Raw genomic sequence first — 23528 nt, 5'->3', positions numbered from 1 at the left:
AATAGGACATTTTGTATATTTTAAACCAAAAAAACTTTTTGACCAATTGGACACAGATTGTCCAGTATCCCCTCAAGAGGTAGGCTACAATGTTTACCTTTATTACAAAAGTACTCCACTTCTTCACAGCTCAGATTTTCAGGCTCAAACTCTGCAGAAAAGCTTTCCTCCAATGGAAAGTCTTCTTTTGAGATAGTATCATTTTCCTCAGACAGGCACTCTTCTTCTTCATCCTCAATGGCATCCTCAAGGGGCCCTTTAAAAAGAATCAGGAACACTGTGGCAAAACCATCTAATAGGACAACATGAAATAAAACCTTAGTGAACTTACAATTGGAGGCCTTTAGCTAGATTTTCCTTCCACAGCTGTGTTCAGCATTTATTAGAATTGGACAAATAACATTTTATGGAAATCAAAATTGTAAGTGACTGTTTTCCTGATGACTTCAAATCAGAATATGCAGTGTTATTAATAATACGTATTAATAATACTCGCACATAGGGTTTTTTTTTTCATTATTCATCAGGCTCTAGTATTAAATGCAATTAAACAGTTTTAACAATGGAAATCAAAGCTATATTTGTAAAACCATGTAAACAGTGAAGAGCCTTCTCTTGTTTGTTAGTTATTGGTTTTTGATGCTGAAGTACAGTACTTAATAGGTTCCCTTTACAGGCTTCATTTCTCGAATTAACAGCACTGACAACAGTGAATTACTACAAAGGTGCTGACAATGTAAACTTCAGCTTATTCTGCTATTTTGCTTCAACCAGCACCTGATGTGTCCATGATCATTCATTTGCTAGACTCTCTTTTTAATAGACTCCCAGTCAATAGATGGGACTCGGACAGACTATCACTTCATTTCACAAAGGCCAAACAACCATCATGGTAAACTACTAGCCGAGGGCTAGAGAAACATAAGCCAGTTACAGAAACAGGGCACGAGTCTGAATTTGAAATGGCAGCCTGAGGTCTTTGATTCTTCTTCTAGTCAGCTAGACATACTATTGCTTAAGATTCTCTTCAAGAGCCAGTGCCTGACAGATCTATAATAAGTAACACTTAGGTTACCAATTGGAATGTACTCAAAAATTAAAATTTCTTCTTTCTTATATACATACTCTTCACAATCATTGGTTAATAGCAACTATTTGCTAAAGACATCTCTTGTGCAGGTGTAGAATTTTATCCTAGATTTAAATAGAGATTTGAAATAACTGAACATATTTTAATTTAACTAAGATTTTATTAAATGTCAGTACGTTTCAAAATCCATCTTAAGACTGGATTTCAAAAGAGAGATTTCATTATACATGGTTGAGGCTTGGAAAAAATTACATATTTCACTCTCCAATGAAAGCAGAGCCTCATTTATAATTGACTGAGTATTTCTTCCTCAAAATGAAAGCTAGCTAGGTAATGAAAAAAAAATGTAATTTGTATTTATATGATAGTTTTCCAGTATTAAATGCACTATTCCTATATAATCTATCATGCTGAGATACAATACATAAATGATTCTGTTGCATTCAATGAAAAGGAAGGGATAAATTTTTACAAGAAATCAAATATTGACTACACTCTAATTTTATGTAATTTATTATGAACCAGTGACTACCTACATTTATTAAAACAGCAAAATTCACTTTAGGCTAGGTTGTATAATTCTTTTTTCAGAGGAATGTGATGGTTACTTTTATTGAAATTGATTGAGATTCCCAACTGGGACTCCATAAATTAATATAGGTTACTATCTTTCATGGAAATATGACTTTTTGTGCCAGCTGAGAAATCTGACCAAATGAACCCACTTTTGTGGACTCATACTCACCAACAGTAGCTGTCATTCAACAATATATCTCCTAAAATAAGGGGCTATTATTATGGCTGAAGAAATAAAGATTCTCACTATCAAAGTATCCATTACTGTTAATTGCACCTTCTAGCCATGCTGGGAAAAAATCCAGCAACTGCATATGCACAGGGAATGAAGAATGGATATCGCACTGTATGGAACAGAGAACAAAGCACTAGCACACACCGGCTGGAGCAGTGCACTGCAGCTAAACACGGGCAGTTTGGGCAACTTACGTGTCTCCAGTTTCATGGCAGAAATGAAAGCACAGGGATTCTGCACAAACTATCAACAAATACCTTTCAGATTGCATAATATTATTGATATATGGCATTGTCTGTTAAGTCATTAATTGGTGTATACTCCTGGTAACATCTGGATAAATAAGAAGGAAAAGACAATCAAACCAAAAATATGCTATTTTAGGGAAATGTGAATTTCTGCCATTATAAAGATGGATAAATACCATCTTTCACATAACTTCAAAAGCAGCCATATGCCTTTAATAAATTTTCCAATTATTTTAAATCTGCGGGAAGAAAATGGAAACTTCAGCCAACATTTCAGTGACATTTGATTTCATGCTGAATGGTTGGCTCTTTGTTATTTGACTTTTTCAATAAGCATCTTGCAAAATACAGCAAAGGCAATATACCTGCAAGTAATCCAACTGACATGTGTCCATGACATTTAGGTCTGTGTCTAGATGTTAAACTGGTTTGTTTTATCAGGTCACTAGTACATAATCATCAAGCTAATAATCACCGTATGTTAATTAAGAAAAGAAGTGCAGTTTGTATGCTTTCATTTGCAGCAGTCATGGAAACACACACCTTATAATTTCCATTGACGCTGTTTCCAAGAAGGTGGAAGAAAAACAATGTATGCACCAGCTCCACAGTGCAGGTTCAAACACCTGTCATTTTGTGGGTTGGGACTCTATTTTCTAAACAAATCTCAGGCTAACATTCCCGACAAATGCATCCATAGATACATCTTATGTATGAACAGGTATGTAACATTTCCTAAAGTTACATGTCCCAGCATTCAAAAACATACATGTAAATGTCATCACATCCAAACGAGATCAGAGGTATGCATGCAGCTACCCAAGGTTTTGCTTTGCATATATCAACCCACATATAATAAACAGTGATGTTTATCTAGTCGCATATGGGCACACATCAGAGCTTTACGTAACAGTTCACCTCAGAGGTTGACATCAGACATTGCACTGCAAAAACCAGCATGACTTTTGTTGAAATAGAGGGATCAGTGCATAAATATTTTTCTAGATTTCAGCCTGCTTCTTCCTTGTCTAATTAACCCATCTGCAACCTTATCCTTTGGACAAAAACTTTTATTCATGTTGAGTCATCTTTTATTTTTTAAGTGTTCATATACATTCAGCTCATGCCCAGAGCTATAAACTGCTAACTTTAACTGATAACTTTAAGAGTAAGGCATTGTTCAACATGAGTAAGACCAGCCCACAAGAATAACAGCAAAATTAAGTATTTCTTGTTTATTAGTTTCACTTGAACTGAAATGTTGATGCTTGATTTCTGTGGCTATTTTCAGTTATCACTCAAACATAGAATGGGTTAAAGAAAACAGTAAACTCAAAGGCCACTACCTAGTAAGTATAAACAGATTAAAATTTCTACTCTTGTCTATTCCATCTAATTACTTATGCATAAATAAACAATGAATAAATATAAAATTTCAGAATCTCACAACAAAGTTTGTGTGGAATTACATACTCTTTTTTAATGCAAACAATTAAACTCTGCAGGCTTATGTTCACCTAATTTGCCCACGTGCTTCCAATATTTTACTGGTATCAGTAAATCAAGTCAGATAGAAAACTAACAATTTATCTGGTTCAAAAATTTATATGTTGGTTTTTAAAGTTTACTAGCTCTCTTATCTAGGCAATAAACCAAACAGCATCTACTCAACTTCTTCCCTGATTTAAAATACTTAAAAATGCAGAGTCATATAGACAAAAATAAATGTCTTTAAAAATAACAGTTTCAACTGTTTTCTCCTATAGTGCTTTTGTTTCCCAGTTGTTATTATGTTGATATATTACTTCAACAATCCAAATGCCGCTTAATCAGTTATTTTAGTACTATACCTTGTCCATTCCTTTTAAATTGTTGATTTAATTTAATATTACTACACCAAATACTTTTACCAATCATGTTATTAAGCACCTATGGCACAACACACACTGTCTGCTTTTATTTCAACAGGAACATGGTCAAATCCCACCTCTGTTCTACTGAAAAATCCTTTTCAATAACTGCTGATTAAGTGTGACTTCACAAGCAACAACTACCATAATGGCACACCAATGCAAATCCAAATAATTCCTACTACTGAAATTCATCTATCACAGTGATCTGGCAGTAAACAACTCTGAGATATGATTAGTTTCTAAAATAAAACAGTAAAATTTAAAACTGAAATTGTTTAAGAATTTAGTTGAAAAGTTGATTCCAAAGACAGTCTACAGGTTTGTTTTCTCATTTCAGCAATTCTTTTCCTATTAGCACTTTGAAAAAAAATGTGATGTAATCTAAGGAGAGGTGATTTTGATATGCTTCAGATTAGCTAGATCCATGATAAACAGTGAAGAATTCCCAAATGCACTAGGAAAAAACTCAATTTCTAATCTTAAATGGAGGTACTGAAGGCAAATGAAGTCTCCATTACTTCATTCTAGATTTTGCATGAAGCCCTGAAAAAACTATGTCCTTTATAAAACAAGCAAATACTTGTGTTGTACACAATATAGGAGATTTTGAGGGGGTTGGTAGTTTACTTATTCACTTGGTGCTTTATTTCATGAATATTTATTGATATGATTATGAATCTCAAATATTTTTTCAAATAACATAGATAAACAAGAATTAGTAGAAAACAGTACAATTAGTGACAGCAATGAAGGAGTCAATGTGGCAGAAACCTGCATGGCTTAGTGGACACAGTTGGCCACTTTGAAAAATCACTACAAATAATTTGATACAAATAACAATATCTACTGAGAAGAGGCTGATGAGTGAGTTGCATGTGCCTTCATGGAGAAAATTACTTGTGATTGAGGCCACTTGGCAGCGCAGTGTGGGGAAATCTGAACTGTGCTCCCTAATTTGTACCACATTTACAGACACTCAGGCACATATTTTTTAGGACTATTAATGTGTTAAATGCTAAATAAATAAAAATCTTTCTTAAATAGTAATATACTTCAATATAAATGCAAACATATAGATACAAACACACAAAGTTAGCTAGCTAAGTGGCAATCTTTACACAATGAGTAACAGATGCTACCTCAACACTTGAAAGGATAGGCCATGTTTAGCAAAACAAAACAAAACCAACACTGCAAGAATTTTAATAACATGGGAAAGTGTGAGAATGAACCAGTAACGAAGGGTTTGCATACACTTAACAAAAGATGCTTTTGCTACAAACATTCCTCTGGACATAAATTTTATAATCTGACCCCTTGAGCATGCTAGCCCTGATACATCAATGCATGGCTCCAGTGTTATGGTATTATAACTCTAATGAAATAATTGAAACTCAGTAACATTAAACTGGGTAAGTTCTGTAATAATCTCTCATACTCAAATTCATCAGACTTATCCCTAAATGAAACCACTTAAATGCATGCTCAAATTAAACACATGCTTATAGGCTTTCCTGTCCAGTGCTCTGTGCTTAAAATGCATGTATCCTACAGTGGTAAAGTATCATTGAAATAATTATCTCATGAAAATGTTAAGTGGTTAGCTTCCTTCCCACCTACCAATATTCTCTTACATTCCCAGAGCCGCAACATAAATCAGTGCTCTTAACAAATTAAGAATGCTTCAGAAAGCCTACAATACTTGACAGCGAGTGGCTGGGGAGAGGTTAATGAGTATAATTAGTAGTAGTAGCATTAAATAATAACAACTCTGATAAATCAGAGAGGCCTGAAATTCACTGGATCAACATCATGCATTTTGCATGTTTTGTGGGATTCATCCAGTATTTCCTAGGAAAGCAGGCTACCACACAGAGATTATCCTTACCTTATGGTAAAACCTTGGTATGTGATACTCTCTGATTACAAACAGAGGGAAAAGCTTCAAAAAAATCAATACACTGGTGTCCTGTTTCAACAAGAACATTTTCTTCTAAATACAAATGATTACATAAGAAAACCAGCAGCCAAACACTTCACATTAATTCACATCATAAAGAACTTTTTTTCCCTAAAAATTGTCAGGAACACTAAAAACATAAAAGATGGTTCAATTTATTTCATTTAAATATGGCAGTGGGAGTGAAGACACCACATGGTATTTCAGAGTTCACTTCCTCTGGGAAGATTTCTATACAAAACTTCTTAGCTACTCCTTCAGCCTTGCAGTTAATGCAAAGGAGTGGTTGTTTCCAACACTGTGCTTTAACAACAGCCTGGAAACAAGTAACAGTGATCTGAATAGCCCCAACAGAAACAATCCAGCTTCTCCTTTTGAGGAAGAAATTTTTACAAGACATTACCAAAAATATACACCCAAGCGCCTTGCTGGAGATGTGGCTTTCTGTTGGGTTTTGCAGAATTTTTTTTAAGTGTCCAGGCTCAAATATTTTAGAGCCTGTATGTTCAACCAGGGTGAAGACATGGACTGATAAGATAGGGGACATGAATATATGCTGTAGCAATCAGGATAAATTTTCACTTTCTGTCAAGCACTGACGGCCAGATACTGTTCAGTCACTGAGACCTTAAATATTCCCCTGAGAAGAAGAACCTCCAAGTAGAGGTATCTAGATGAACCACAGAAATGGAAGTACACAACAAGTCTGCCACTAATGTCATAGATGGTAATAAAGGAAAATGGTAGAAGTTTTCCTACTGAACTAGTTGCTCCAACTACCCCAACAACTTGACCCTGTGACAGTCCACGCTACCTCCCTCTCTTGGCTTTTAGTTAATGGTGATCCCAACTTTTGGGTTTCATTTAAAAAATGTTGCCTCTCCCTTCCTCCCCATGAGAACTGCAAATAGTTTAATGACATAATTCCATGAGAATAAAAAAGGCCAAGAGAGGTGTCTAAATACTCTTCTATTAGACAGTAGATGGCAATACCTAACCTTGACAAACTGACTGCTGCAGGAAAAACTTTAAAATTAAGCATGCTATTGGCAGTAGTGCAAACTGGGAAATCAGTTTAGGAAAACAACAAAGTCAATACTTGTCAGACAAACCACTCCCACTTTTACTGAATTGCTTCCCTCTTCAGTCCATTGAGTTTTCTATTTAGCTTAACAAAGTTATTTCTGTAGTGCCTGTTAACATCTTTACAGCTATACTCAAGACACGCAGTGCTACCCATATGCATTGAACCTCTCCAGTTTGTTATGTAAATTAGCTGAACTTCAAAAGTTTTGTCCAGATTGGAAGATTGCACCAATTTGTGAGCAACTCCTTACATCTTCATTGTCACACCTGAGCAGAACAAACCATTTCTCACTTCTGGACAGGGAGAAACTTTATGACCATGATTTAACAACCAACATAATAGAAAAAAGGAATAGAAAAGGGCTGTTCTTTGGACTATAAATCCATACCAACCTGACGTAATTGAGCTTAACAGCAAGAATGAAAGTATATTTCTGTGGAAAAAAAAAAGAAAAAAAGAAAAAAAAGAAAAAAAATAGAGTTATTTTTAAGCATGTAAGCTCTTCCTACAGCCACTCACTTTTAACATAAGTTGCATCAGGGGATCTGGTAGGAAGGAAACATTTTTATTAATTTTCGCCTTATCTGTAAGAAGAATGCTGATTTTTTTTTCTTTTTTCATTTACGTTCCTTGCCTGCAGGTAGCAGACCAAGAAAATCATATAGCAGAAATTTTTCCTTTTGATTAATTTCTTTCCATGTGTTATGTTATTTCTTATATATAATTGATTTCAGGTTTTGCTTGTAGCTGTACATCTTTTTTATATCTGTACCTACTGCCTTCCTTCAATCAAGAAAGTTGAAGGAAATTACCTGAATTTTGTTAAGTTTATTAAAAAAAGAGCTCTGTGAATATTTAAATTGAGTTTTGAAATGCTAATACAAGAAAGATATTAGAGAATTTTAATAGTAGGTTCAATTTGACCCACAGACTATTGTAGAAAGGGTCAAATTTTATTCAAATTATTTCTTTATAGCAAAAAATATGAACCCTTTGATTTTATAAAAGTAGATTAATATTCTTCACTGCTAGGTCTTCTGGCACTTTGGTGCATGACAGCATTAACTGTGCTTGTATATAAACTTTTCAAAGACCTTTAAATGTTCCAGTAATTTGGAATTTCACTTTCATTTATCCTCTTGTCTTCTTTTCTCTTACCATTATCCAAGAGGCCACAACTAAACTGGCAGTGCCTATAGTCAGCCTGCTCTCAGAGCCAGGGCCAGAACATTTCTAATCAATAAAAGTGAAATGATGAAAAGTGACCATTCAAAACATGGTTAGGAAGACATTAATTTCAAAAATAGTATGCAAGTGTACCAGTAAAGCCAAAGTTTTAGGTTTCATTTGCATGGGAAAAAAAGGAAAAAGATGTGCACAGAGCATGAGCTGAAAGACCCTTGCAGTTAAATATCAGACCTCAGTTTTCAAGTAGGAGCTCATGTCGAAATAGACATTTAGTCCTCCAGCACCCTTACCCATAAGAGTCACAGAAACTCTTTTACTGGTAGAGCTCTATTTTCCAAGGTGCACCTTGTTTGGTTCACAGAAGTCAGAAAGGACATATCGTGCAGATGAATCTGAGGGTTTATTGATTTTACTTCCACATGAACACAGAGAGAATACAAAAAAAAAAAAAAAAAAAAAGCAAATGGTGCGTGGTACTGTTATTACACAATGTAATAAAGGCAGAACTAATCATAAAAGATCATACTCATTTAACAAATGATGAGTATGATGTTTTGCCCAATAACTGAAATTGTTTTGAAATATGAGTGTTATGAAGGCACTCATATAATCTTCCTCTCCTCAAATCTTCCCACCTGCTGGCAGTCCAAGTGTTGCCATACTATAAAACCGTCAAGGTAGAAAACTTTCTATGTGTGTTTCTAAATGACATAAGGAACAAACTTTTTTGTTGTGTTTTGGGGGGGTTTTGTTTGTTTGTTTGGGGTTTTTTGTGGGTTTTGGGGGGTTTTTTTGCTTTGTTTTTTTTTTTTTTAAGATGCAGTGCACACAGTAACAGTACAGATTTATTAGTTGGAACTTCATTCTGGAATTCTTACTTTCAGGAACAAAGGTCAGTGGGATTTTTAATAGTTACTTCCTTGGTACTGTGATACCAACGTGACTGCAAAACTGGTAACAGTAAAGGCTATGAATTCAGGGGCATCATAATTGATCCCATGCCACTGTACAAAAATAACACCTACAAAGTGTGTTTCAATACAATAAAGAATGAAACAGAAGGTTATCTGGATCTTCTAGAAGTAGCAACGTTGTTCTGTCTTCTGACAGAAAGTGATAGTTGAAGTTTCATCTTGGGAAGAGCTTTTTAAAAAAGTATTAATTATGATGTATTTATATAATTTAGGAAAATAACAGAAATATCTGTATCTGTTCTTACTCTAGGGTAAAGTGAGAAATTGAAATATAGAAAGTGATCTAAACTAGAAAAAAAAGGGGAAAAGGTTTTTTGCATCAGTAAGTCACCTACTGCACAGTCACTGATCCTGATTCAGCTGCTATTTTTCTTCCTGAAAACACAAGTAAAATAGCCCATTAGGCCCAAACTTTAAAATTTGCTCAATGCCTATACATGTTAGGAGAACTGTATCACATCTTTCAGCAAGTTATGGGCTTCTGTCCATGATTTTTTAATAAGCTTTTGGGAGTATCCTTCTAAAGACCTTTTCATGTCCTTGGGAAGCCAGGTCTTTGCTCCTAATGATCCCTCACCCAAGCAGACACACAACCTACTTCAGTCCTTTTGTGTGTCTCACCAGTTACTCTTGCCAGATTTAACAGGAAAACTTGAGACAACAGGTGATGAATACCTTGTTTCAATTAAATGTGCACTTAGACTACTTTCCTATGTCTACTTTTGCTTAATCCATGCAGTGTCAACAAGAGAAATTTATAAGGCCTGTCTTAAGGGCTAAAAAAAATTGTGGTTTTTACCATACAGTGTTAATGCACCTGAGCTAGGATTGAAACACAAGGTGTCAGTGACACAAATTTGGGGAAGTCAATCTTTAGCCAGTTTACCTCACAGCAAAATTGAAATTGCTTTTCTCTACTGTTTTCACTTAAGCAATTTGTGTGTTTAAGTGTCCCAATTTGAAACATTTTGACATCCTCAAGTTCTAAACATTCAGTGAAGAGCACTGAAAGCATTGAAGAGTGCGTGTTTAGAGGCTATGGATGGACAGTAAGTTGCATAAGATTTTTATTAAATATTTCCTTCTGTGTACAATAATTATGGTGGCATTGGCAGTTTTTTGTTTTTTTTTTTTTTTTTTTTTATTAAGAACAAGCATTGTACTATTACATTAGAAAGCAAGAAAATAGAAATATTCACCAAAAAACACCCAACCCAACCAAACCCAAATCTTTAACTAATTTTCCACACAAAAGATTTGAAAGAGAAGTTGATTCCAGTTGAAACTAGATTTTGGAAGCTATTAACAAGTGCTAAGTAGGACAAGAGTAATTTTATAAACTGTACCCACTAAATGTTCTGGCCTGTTCCTCTTCCTACTGTCCCATCTTGAATGGATCTGTGATGCTTGTAGATAACCTTCTACATCAGGAATAATTTTGCAATGGTAGTATATCAGTTATTTTCTTAAATGTATCAAAGTGAACAAGGTAAATTTCCTGCTTGCTCATATAGAAATATTATCCCTGAAGCATTTTTCCCTGGATTATGATATATTTTATAGGTTTTAAGCCCATCAATTATTTCTAGCTGATTTCTATCTGCTAACTTTTACAAAACAGTTTTTGAAACTGCTGGCAATCTAATTTGAAATACTGGCAATGTAATTTGCCCCATGAAATATGGTTAACACTGATGCGAACAAACATCATCCAGCTCCAGTGGATTGTTCCAGGTAGGTAAGTATGAAAATAATGTTTAAATTTACAAGCTTAAAAAAAAAATGAAATTAAAGAAAGCATTGATTGTATAAGAGGGCTTCTTAATTCTCTGTCTTTCATTAAAATTATAGGTATCTATAAAATAAAAATGCAAATATTTGATGCTTCATACATATATGACAAGTGTCATTGATTTTTATATCCATACAAGTGTATAAAAAAGAAAAATGTATGAGATATCTAGACCTTTTTTTTTTAACATATGTTCATATTGTTTTTTACAGGTAAAGTATTCTAAGATTTCATATTCACCTCTCCAATAAAGGAAACTGCCTCCTCTTGCATCTTACAACCAATAAAGCATATGAAAATTAAAGTTGCGGTTTTAGGAACATATTCAGACTCCCTTGCTATTTTGTTTTACTCCTGTAGCGTTTTTTTTTTAACTCAAACTAAGAAAATAAGGAATAGACAGATCCACACCAGCCACTCAACATCTGTCAAATACCTATGGCATGCTGCTCCAAACAGTACCGTGAAATCCTCCAAGGATTCAGGATCCTGAAATTTTCAGTGAATGTTTTCCTCCAGACGTAGCAAATCATGATACTGGTAAGCAACAGAGGCTTCTTTGCACATCCTAATCTCACCAGTCAGGATCTCAAACTTCTAGGTAACACACTGCCTTGTTTCTCAGGAAGCCTTCCTCTAAAGTCTATCATCTCTGCCAAGTACTACTTCAGTGAAACAGTTTCAAACACCATACCCCAAACAGGATGCATTTTATCTTGCATGTGGCCAAGTCATGCTCAGAGCATAAAGCTTTTCAAGAGTAATGATGACAGCAAAAGTTCAGTCTCTACCTCCAGCTCCAACACAGCCCTTACTCTAAACACTGAACAACTCTGGCAATCACATGAGCAGTGAGTGACATATACTGGTCTTTGCTAATCACTGTTCTCACTTACCTGCTGGAGGGAAAAATGTGATGCAAGTGGGAGCACTTTGAAGCCACTAATGATGCTGCTGCAGTGTATTTAATGGCCAGCATGTTAGCTACGATGAAAGAGGAACCTCACATCAAGTACATTAAGGGATCAGAGGAATACATACTCATTACTCACTGTAATTTTACATCCCCAGTTTCAAGAAAAAATACATTTTTCTCACACAGCAAAGACACCCTATACCCCTATAGAAAATTAAGGGGCCTTTTTTCTTCTGTTTATTTAATATTTTCTATTTTTGTATGTCACTGCAGATTATTTCTGTTCATCTTTTGTTTCTAGCTGCATCTCCTCATATGGAAACTTGTCTCTCATCTCTGTATGCCATCATGCAATTAAATCCAAAAAGCAGAAAAAAGGAATCTGGACTTTTTAGGTCCAGAAATCAGCAGTGAACTCATGACTTCTCTCACAGGTTCCTATTTCTTTTCAAAATTATTGTTGCTCCCCTCCTCCCCCCCATCTTTTCTACTACAAGCAAAACAGAGAATACTGAAGAAAAAAGAGCCCCTGAAAGACAGTCCAAATTTGATCTCTAATAACATGATCACAGCTACAGAGTTTGTATGTAGAATTCAGTGTCAGTTTGGGTTAAACCTCAATAAAAAATAAGCACACCTAAACTGATCCATAACACAATGACACAGTTAAAGAAAAAACTTAAAACCACAACAGGTGATATACATGGAAAAAACAGCATGCTTAAAGTAACTGGTAGCTCTAAAGTAATAGCAACGGAAAGTTGAGATATTAGCAATCAGCTAAACCACAAACTTCATGACCTTTGTATATAGCAGATGCATGCTAGAATGAATGGTAATTTAGCTTAGTGAGATTCATATAATTTGACAAATATAACAAAACACCTACTTCACAGTATGCAAGAGCTATAGAATTATGCAATGAGTTACTTATATTCTTAGAGCCTTGCATTTGAAATAACTACAGGGGATTCCTTATTCTTAATACCATAATGGAGTTTACCAATATGCAGAACAAAACTGAAGGGTCTCAAACTGGAACGAAATCTTTAGATCAGATTGTAAGAGAAATGAACAGTATGTATTTTTAATAGAAATCAAATAATCTGAAAAAAAGTCAGGTGGAATAAAATACAGTATTTAGCCACAACAAGCCAAAAATTGAGCACCATGTCCCTCGAGTGTAAAGCAATCACAACCTCAGGGTCTACTGCAAAGGAATATTACCACATAGTTTCTTTTTATTCAGATGTCACTTTGCCCACTAGAATGTATCTATGATTAGTTACAATAATAACAATTGCTGTAGTTTCTGTGATGCACCATAAGGACAAAATGTATTTTGTTTTTGTTTTGTTTTGTGTTTTTTTTTTAATATCTTCAAAGAATAACAGCATTACAGCATTTGTTGTGTTAACTGAAAATATAATGGACTACGAATCTGTGTTTCATCAGCACGTACATCTTACAATCACCGTGAAAAAAAACTGACTTTCATTATCACAATTTGAGAACATGTAATACAAGCATACCATAGTCTAGGTCACATACACAATAGGATTTGTTGAAAGATAACATTTATATGTCATTTGCAGTTATGTATCCTTATACATAGAGGTATATAAACCCAAAAACGCAAATAAGTAAAATATAACTTTTAAAATAAACTAGAAATGCATGTTATAAATATACTTGATTTCTTTAATATCCCTGCTCACTTTCTTACTACTTTAATTTGATTCCTCACTGGTAGAAATTGCAAGGATGCACAAAATACATTGCTTTTTCCCTAGAGCTGCCATAACCTGCTGGTTTTCTGAGTTAATCACTAATTAATAATTTGAGAACACAAAGTCATTATGTCATTTCCAGACAATGAGCTTTTAAATGGTGCATGTTATGTCCTAGCCTTTTCAGTAAGAAAAGAAGTTTTTTTTTCCTCTGGAAACCAGATGGCTGCTAAGTGTTATTATGAGGCTATGTAAATCTCAAAGCAATAAGCATCAAATCAAAACAAGAATTCATTCTCCTCTCCTCTTATCATGATTGTTTTTCTGAACCAACTTGTGGAATAATAAAACTCCTACAAATTAGGCCACTGGATGTCCTGGCAACAATTGGTTGATAACCCATCTTCTCTTTCTTTTTCGTAGCAAACAGAAGTTCTGAAAACATTTTTCACCTATACTTTCAACCTTCCTAATACCTTGTTCTACATGCCAAACTTAAATGAGGAAATCATACTCCAGGCTGAGTCATCTCAGTAAACTTACTCACTTGAAAAGTTTACTGGCTCCACTACTATTACAATTTGATTATCAGAATATCCTTGTGTGGCTTATGTTTTGCTTTTAGTTTGGCCAAGGTTATTCCATATTAGGAAAGAAAACAAGAAAATTTATTTGTTATTTTCTCTCACTTAAGGAGTAAACACTTGCACCTTCACGACAGTGCCAGTTTCACCCTACAAATAAATCTCCACATTTCAAAAGAAGTTCAACTACTACAGCTGTGTCACTCTGCCGTGCTCTATTTTAAAAAACCTGCAGATTACTCTACATAATCTTAAATTGCTAGGTTTGCCCCCCAAAAACCTGAGAAACTATATTCCAAATATTGATTTCCAAAGGAAATTAGCTTCTAAATATTTAAATTATCTTAACTGACAAAACATACATTTTAAAAAACTTTCTGTGGAGCTAAATATTTTGAAAAGGTCTGGTATTGGAAGAAACTGAAAAAAAAAATTTATTAGAATGTCATTCTGCATGGTTTAGTCCTATTTTTCATTATTGTTTTTATGTTTTTTTTCAATGACACACTCACTACTATTAGATTTTAGTATTGAATTTTATAATTTTGAATTTTAAATCCTTATACATGGTATTCAATACTTACGGAAAAATCCCAGTATTCCTACATCATAATGTTTCCTGCTTGTATTAACATGTTAAAAATAAAACATTTCTAGTTACTATCAGATTGTGTCATTTTATGATGTTAATAAGAGCAATGACAATTATGTCGCTGGTTTATCATGAAATAGTGTCAAAATATGACTAAACTAATCCACAAAATAAATTTAAACTCTTTTCCCCAACAGACTTCTCGTCAAATATAATTCCCCTTAATGAAAAAAATCTTGTTTGCCAAAATATTTTTCCAGTAAATAACTGCCCCTGTTTAAAATTCCCTGCCATAGCTACTAACATATCTGTCTGATCTAAGTGACCCTGTCTGAGCAGAGGGGTTGACAAGATGACCTCCAGAGGTACTTTCCAACCTCAACTATTTTGTGATTCTGTAATAATGTCAGGAGATGTTGCACATTTTCTTGTACTATCTCAGCAAGAGCCAAACTCTCACTTAAAGGTGAAATAAAAATAATAATAATAAAAAAATTATCTAATTCCTCCAAAACTTTCAAATAAAGCACAAATGTTCTAGTGAGATTTTAATTACACAGAGGCCATTTGTAGCACTGAGGCAAGAGTTCCAGCAGAGAATGCAATCAACACTGCCTGTATTTGGGCTCTGGAAGGTTTGACTGTACATTAGACACGTTCTTCACCCTATCTTTCCTTCAGTTTTACACTGTAAGTGCATTTCTTCTGTCTGCTGGTGTTCTACTTTAAGCCTATGAAAATTTCACTGACACTCTTCAGGATGTGACATTCTTCATATGTTCATAAGCACATCCCTAGAAAGGCAAAGCTCAATGTATATACATGTTGCAAGTTAAATTTACTGTGAACTAAGTTACCTATAAATGTGGCTCCTGCACACTGTGTGACTGCTAAAATGCAAGCTTGAACCTCTTTTTGTAATAAAGCTAGTCATAGTTTTTGTAATAAAATATTCACAGCACCTGTTTAACTTTGAAAGTATAACATTTAGAGGTTTAGTATGTTTAATAATCACACAAGATCCACTGCAGTATTTGGTTTAGTGTTGCATATAGTATTCATAAAAGAATAATGTTTAGTTAACTGAATTTGGTACCACTGAACTGAGCCTGTAGGAAGGCCCATTATACCATGCCAGTGCTGACCTGGAAACACAGAACTGATCCTCAGATATTGTTATCATACTTCGCCCATTTCAGTTTTAACAATCAAGGGCTGCATTTACACAACTTCCTTAAAACAATCATTCCTTAATGGAAAAAAGTCATTATAGTGTTTTGACTAATGTTTAACGAAAATTTCCTTTGCAGTTTCAATCTATTCCTCTTCATTATAAGTCCTCTAAAGATACTATATTTTTTAGATGTTTATACCTTCAGATACTAACAGCCTTTTGTCATGACCCATTAAATTAACTTTTTACTAAAAGGCAAGTGTTCTTAGAATTTAATCTTTCTCACATACTACAGTCTAAGAGTTACTCAGATATCTCACTGCTTGATCCTTTGAGCACCCTTCTCTTTTCTTTTTTCTTACATCTTCTGGTACTAAGATGAATAGAAATGAACATAGCATAAATTTTGGATATAGTTTCTGCTTCATACTGACCAAAAAGGCAGAAAATAGCAAACATTACATTAGACTGTCACACTACAGAGAGCTCTGGAAAAAGAGGGAACACATGACACTTGGAGTAGAACAAGTATCTAGTACTAAACTAGGGTTTGAATCGGATGTTATCCATTATAGACACACAACCAACTCAAGTAAGTTGTACTGTTAAACACTGCCAATTTCGAAACTGCTCTTTGAAGAAGAGGTTTGAAATCCAAGTACAAAATGTAGTAGCAATATTGATAATAATGGTCAGTCATGGTTAATAATACAGAAGAAAATGGTAAAAACAGCTTGCTGAATGGCTTGTCAAAGTCTGTATAACTTTGTCATGTCATATGGTTACTGAAATCGTTCTGAAAATAATTAGATTTTCAAGATGGACTGGACCTCTTTATATAAGAGACATTGCTACTAAAAATAGAAGTATAAAACACTATAGTCTGCAATAATACGAAATGTCACCAAGCATTACAATATTTTGTCACTCCTGTGAGTAAAGATTAAGGAAGAGAGGAACTTTTTTCTCTCCAGTTCATGCCAAAGAACTTAAAAATACTTAAAAGATTTGCTAGGTAAGAAAACCTTGGAAATGGAATTTCCATGAAGACCATGAAAGACCATGGAATGGCAGTCAGAAGCTGATGTTCATTTTCACTGGTCAATAATTTTTTCTTACTTCTACTTTCCTCCTCTTCTCCTCTGCCATCATTGACACTCAACTGCCACCAAATACAATAGTTCAATACACTTTTATTTTAAACATTTCACAGTGGATTAATTTATCATGACTATCAATAGTATTAGACTAGTATGCCAATACTACTAGAGAAACTATTGTTATCATGTCACTACCAATATTTAACAGCTATTTATTCAGCATGAGGCTTTTGGATTTTTTTTCTTTTTTATGTACACTTTTGAGTTTTCTTGATGTACCAGCAAAAGAAACACTCAGAATAGGATTTTTTTCTCATCATCAATATCCAGGCTTGAAATACTTTCAAAGGTTATTCTGTTGCCAGTTACTGTCTTCAGATGTCCCTCCAGTTTTCTCTGGCAAGAAATATCAAATTTCAGGGAGTAGTGCACAATACAAACCAACATATTTGTGCCTTGACCAAAACAGGTAATACCAGATGAAGGGATATGCTTTTTAAACTTAGAAAAGAAAGCAACAGGGCAAGGGGGAAAGGTTGTGAATAGAAATTTGGATCAGTCTTCACAAAAATAAGCATGCTTTCTTTGCTCTCACCAGATTCTCTCATGGTGTTCTCTTCCTCATATGCTCTGCAAATGTCCATCATGACATCTATAAGCTTTTGTGCCTAGAACCAAACACTTTTCAAATCTCATGCTTTGTGGGGTGCAGCCTTCCAACATTAAACTACAAACATAAAGATGCCACATTTGGTTTAAGCCTCAGAGCCAAGAGCGAGGTAAGGCAGAAGAGCCTGCTGCTGCTAGCCACTGTGAGGAAAAGAGCACACTTCGGGCTAGACCAGTACAGCTGATTTATGACCACACATATGCAAGAGACTGTAGTACCAAGAAAATATCTTTTTTTAGAACCAAATATATAGGAAAACAGAACCATTTTGGAGCATGGCTGGTACTGTATAGAACTAAGTTGTGCTCTGTTGGTAGATCCATTAATTATTTTTATTCATTTGACGAAAAATAATCTAATTTATATTCTTTAGAAAACTTGTCTTCTAATGTTGTTACTGTCAGTCACCTCTTTGCTCTAGTTATTACTTGTGCACTCTACCATTCTAGAAGACTCAAAACTTTGGTAATTATCCTCTTTAAAATCATATGTATCTTATTCTTCATGGACAAAGGCATTTGTAACACCAACAGGTTTTTAAAAATAACTTTATCAAACTAATTATATGGAAGGTAAGAGGAAATTAATAACAGTAGTAGAACAAAAAACCAATAAATGTTACCTTCAGTTATATTTTGAGAAAAATGCATCAGGGACAAGCATTTTAAAATTAACTCCTATTAACTCACTGAAACAAAGCTACAGATTGGGCATTGCAACATGAGAAAACCTTAGAAATATCTTCTTTGTACTAATTGGCAAAAAGTAAATCAGATTAGTTTTCCCAGTATCTTGGAAAATTGTGTAGCTAAGTACTACCATGGTCTTACATAAGACTTAACCTAAAGAAATTTAATTTTATGCTTTTGAAAACTGAATATTCTTTAAAATCTTTACAAAAGACTAACTCCTGGGGGTAAAGGGGATGGGGTGGGATGAAAAAGAGGGAAACTTTCCACAAAGGGTTGATGGTTTTCAACACAGTTTAATACAAAACTGATTTTGTAAGAGGTCTACTAATTGACTGTGCTAATGCCAGCATTCTAAATTTCTACACCAAGTCCAGAGTCTTTTTTTTTTTTTTTACATGATTACAGCTATAAAAAACTATGAAAATTAGTGAGTATAGATGATACATTATTTCACCCATATATTACTTTCAGTGAAAATCATCACTGGAACAATAAAAATATCTGATTTTTATCTGATCAAGATTTCTTTTTAAAAAAGGCTGGAAGAGAACACTTTACATTTCTTAATCTGATCAGTGTTAAGCAGGGCTATTAAAAAGTCATGGTAACTGCAAATATACTGAGATATACTCAAACTGGGATCAACAGTCTATACTGGCCTCAGGTTCATCCATAGGGGAGATCAGCTGTCAGTCTAAATGTCTTCTTAAAAGAAAACTGCAGGCTCATCAACGTGACTATTAATTAACCTGCTAACTCCAGACGTCTTCTTGTAAAGAATACAAGACCTCCATCGACTTAATGTAATAAAAGCTTGGTTGAAGATACAAGTAATGGGAGTATAAACAGGAAAAAATATACATTCATGTGGTTACTTTTTGAATATGTAAGTGCAGATAAGCTTCTTGAGTGTCAAGGTTTTAGTTTGAAAATGGACAGGAAGAAATCTCATTACTGACTGAATTTAACAGGCACCAGAATCATAGACAAGAAGCCCAAAAGTAAATCAGTGCATACCTATGCTGGTGTTTCTACTCAGCTTAACAATGACAAATACGTCTATGATGAGGATAGTTCTTATGCCACAGCAAAGGGAAACAGGTGGTATGTCAGGTATACGAGGTAAAGAAATATATGCTGAATACTCATTGAGAACTATTTGATAATGCCTTGTGGGATGCAGATGGTTCTTCCTCCTTTGGCAGAAGATTTTCAGATTTACTTTCCCTCTTTTCCCTTTCTTTCTTCCCCCCCCCCCCCCCCCCCCCTTTTGTACTGATTCTCTGGTGGATCTTCCTTTTTTTTTTTTTCAAAAAAAAAAGTGAATACAATGTAGAATATCCATTATGCCATAAACCAATATATCTTTATGTCATACTGACTTTTGTGGCTTGTTTTATTATTTCATGGTAATAAGGTAGCGTTACTCAAGAGAAGAGCCTAAACTGATCTTAAGTACCATCTAGGTTTATACATTTTCAGAATCATAAATCCTCCTCATGAATCAGGAATCATTTTAAAAGCTCTGGAAATATGGAAATAAGCCGTTAAGCACAAATCATAGTACTAACACCTCTAATTCATCTCAAAGGTGAAAAGGGACATATTCTTCCACTGTCAACAGAGGAAGTGTGGGTTTTAGCCACTGAGTTTAATTGCTTACTGTTCTGAGTCATATCTGGATTCTTTGGGGCCACAGGGTTAAAAAACAAGAACGAACAAAAAAGAACCCCAACCACACCCTCTAGGAATCAAGTCTTTTAATCTTCAAAGGTGGATAAACTGAACCTTATGTGGTTTACCTTATGAGCAGCAGTAGCACACCGTACTACATAACATCTTTCCCAATAGAAATGAGCCAATGTATCTTTAGTCAAATGTCTAGCCCTATCCTTCGCTGTCTCTTGTGCTCTGCACCACTGCAAGTGTTTGTCTTTGGTGGTGTGCACATACTATATGATGACCGATCTAGTGAAAAGTGTTCTTGAGATTGCACAGAGCAAAACCTTCTCAAAGTTATGAAATGTATCCAATAAGAATTAGACCAATGCAGACTACCTTTTATTTGAAAATTGAAGTTCTTTATAAAAAATTAGTTCCCTACCTGAAAAGAATAAAAGTATATTTATTTCTTGTCTGTCCAAGACAATAAAGTCTATAATTTACTGTAATTTATAGACTATATATTTTTAAGCCTTCTTCTCGCCTCTAAATCATACAACCTCCTAATGCAAACAAATGTCTTAGAATTTTATAGTGAAGATTTCTATATCCAGTGTGATTTCATCAGTCAGCAAGAACAAGAAGACAAGAAAAGGAAGTTACATCAGCTAAGGACAAACTGTGGCACTGCCACCTGGCTTATCTGTGTTTTGAGGAGACATCAGGCACTTTCTAAGGGAGGCCATACACGTGTCTGCACAAGTGTTGTATCACTCCTGAAATATCCAGTAAGTCACCTTTTGCTGAAGAAACCACTGCTTTGAATTATTTACCTTACTGAATCATTCTCTGTTTTCCAATGAGCTATTTAAGAATCCAAATGGGGAAGTCTCTAATTATCAGCTAGTAGCTTCTAGTAGCCTCAGTTTCATTCAGCCATACCACAACTATTGCTGAAGAGGACAGCTGCCTGTGAACAAATGCAAAACATCCATATATATTCTGTTTAAGAATATTCACACACCTCTTAAAATATTTCTGTTTACAATCAACATGCCAGAGAATGACAATCCAGACTGCACAGGAAGTTGAATTCAGGCAAGAAAGGACAAGATTGTAAATTAAAGGTCTTGCTTCTATGGTGTCTCCCATTTCCAAGGAAATCTGACTTTCAGTATACTAGTATTTGTAGTCTTGAGGGGGGGTTAAAATTATTTTTTTAAGAGCAGAATAATGCCTACTCCATCACATGTAACCATAAACTTGATCACAAAGACCTATGCATTTCATTCCTATGTGCTTTCTTACTGTAATTAATATTATGCACAATTTTTAAAACAAACTTAAAAGATCCAACCAGTACCAAACTCTTGTTCCACTATCCATCTGTCCTAACTCCCAAATAATAAAAAGTGTAATTTTCATAATCTCCTGTTATAATCAGACTTCCCTGACTTGGCTTTCCACAGGAAACTCTAACTTGTCATCTACAGAAGCAATGAAATAATTATCAAAATACATTCATAGGCATGAAAGTCAGAACGTCCTCAGGACTTGAGATTAAATGTTATAACTCACTTTTACAATACATTTGTAGTCACTGCTTATGACACAGAAGTACTTATTTTTATTATTATTATTTATGATCCCATATGTATATTTTTTACATACACTGGCATACTATTGCCACTGTTTGAACTGAATTTGCCTTATTTTATTTGCTACAACATAAATCTTCAAACCAGCTGAAGTTTAAAACACAGCAGGCTGTTCACCTCTGGAAAACTGCATACAGAATTCCACCTATGAAACCATGTCGGTCAATACCTGACTACCTAACACAGGTTTTGTTACCTCTTCGGCTAAACAGCTGCAGCTTGTAATTCAAGACAAGCCTGGATACACAGTACAGACATTCATCTAAATTTGAATCTATGCTTTGAGTCAAGCTTCTATCCTTCAAGGCTCCACGTCAAAGTATAGGTCTTACTTCTGGGAATCTAACATGCTATTGCAGAGGTAACCAGTGATGTTAGAGTTCCACTTTTAAATAACATTTTTTCCTTCTTTGTGTTATTACATGATGCTTTGCAGCTGCAGTGATTCAGTCATTTATACCTGTTTCATCACCTGAAAACATTATATACTTTTCCATAAAAGTTCTATTTAATCCTGATTGTTAAATATACTCTGTGTTATTCATTAATCTCTAACAGTAAGATACAAAGTTGCTTATAAAGGAATTCTGGAGGAGCCTATTTTCTGCTTTCACTCACACCCCATTTTTTCAGGACTGCAGAAGTTTAAAGAAAAACAAAAGACAAGAAATAAGTTCTTACTGACATCAGCAGCACATCCTGCAATATCTTCTACTTACCGTTTATTGCAGTGTATTTTAGGGCAGGACTTCAGGAGCTGGAATACCTACCTTGGATTTCTAAATCATACAGTTGTTTCTTTGTTGAAATACTCTGTTTATAATTCACCTTCCTTTAAACAGTAACTGTTCCCTACAATAAGTTCACTAGACCTGGACAGAGGACTACCGCTTGCTTCAGTTTTGAAAAATCAGCTGTTGCTTACTGATCAGTTCTACATGACCTTACAGAGCTAAAGCAGAATTCTTGGTTGTACTTAATAAGTATGACTGATCCAAAGCTCACAGGATTTAATAGTAGGGTCTTGAGAGACACAGAAAGCCAGTGTTCTTAGATCTACTCTCACACAGAACAAGAACTGTGGCTGTGCTCTTTGGATTACAGCAATTCTATCTGTTTATCTTTAAGCACAAGATGGATGTACCATTTGATGACAAGACATTAGAAAGCATCATGAAGACATTACTACAGAGTGTACTCCAGTGGATACAACATATGCTACTGAGATACTAGAAATATGATGTAAGGATAAGATATTGTCCAGGGAAATCATTTACTGAAGGCAGATAAACAAAGCATGAAGTGTAAAACCCAACATAACACAGTTGCCTCTGCAGAACAGCATCAAGTCTACTAATGTGAAACAATGCCTCAGCTTCACGGATCTGAATTGCAAGAATGTACCAAACGGGCTACATTACTACTAAAACTAAAATGATTCTGCTTCTCAGATGACCAAATTTTAGCCAAGAATAGAAGTGTAATGGGGCCCAAAGACATCTAGCAAAAACTTCTCGCCTCCTAATTAGAGCAGTCAGTTGATAAAGGGCAGACACATTCAGCTAAGTCACTAATCTTAGAAGATAATTCAGCCTGATCCTCCAACATAGTGTGTGGCACTTGCCTCAAGCCTCATGAAACCTCCATGGAACTCAGAAGTGTTTCTCTGGTACCCACCAGGTACACC

At 34.7% G+C, this 23528-nt stretch overlaps 1 protein-coding gene across 3 annotated transcripts in view; it reads right to left on the bottom strand.

Moving 5' to 3' along the window:
* The window catches only part of ZFPM2 (zinc finger protein, FOG family member 2), a 321906-nt gene that overhangs the window by 257621 nt on the left and 40757 nt on the right, over positions 1-23528 (bottom strand). For 2 of the 3 annotated variants that reach the window (XM_040588202.1, XM_040588204.1), the window contains exon 2: positions 98-256. The exons of the other annotated variant lie outside the window; for it this stretch is intronic. In XM_040588202.1, the coding sequence (XP_040444136.1) occupies positions 98-256 (159 nt within the window). The remainder of the gene's footprint in view (positions 1-97; positions 257-23528) is intronic. 3 annotated transcript variants of the gene reach the window in all.

The sequence above is a fragment of the Falco naumanni genome, chromosome 3 (genome assembly GCF_017639655.2).
Source record: "Falco naumanni isolate bFalNau1 chromosome 3, bFalNau1.pat, whole genome shotgun sequence".
Classification (NCBI taxonomy): Eukaryota; Metazoa; Chordata; class Aves; order Falconiformes; family Falconidae; genus Falco; species Falco naumanni.
The sequence above is the reverse complement of the archived record's forward strand: the minus strand, read 5'-3'. Positions and strand labels throughout refer to the sequence as shown.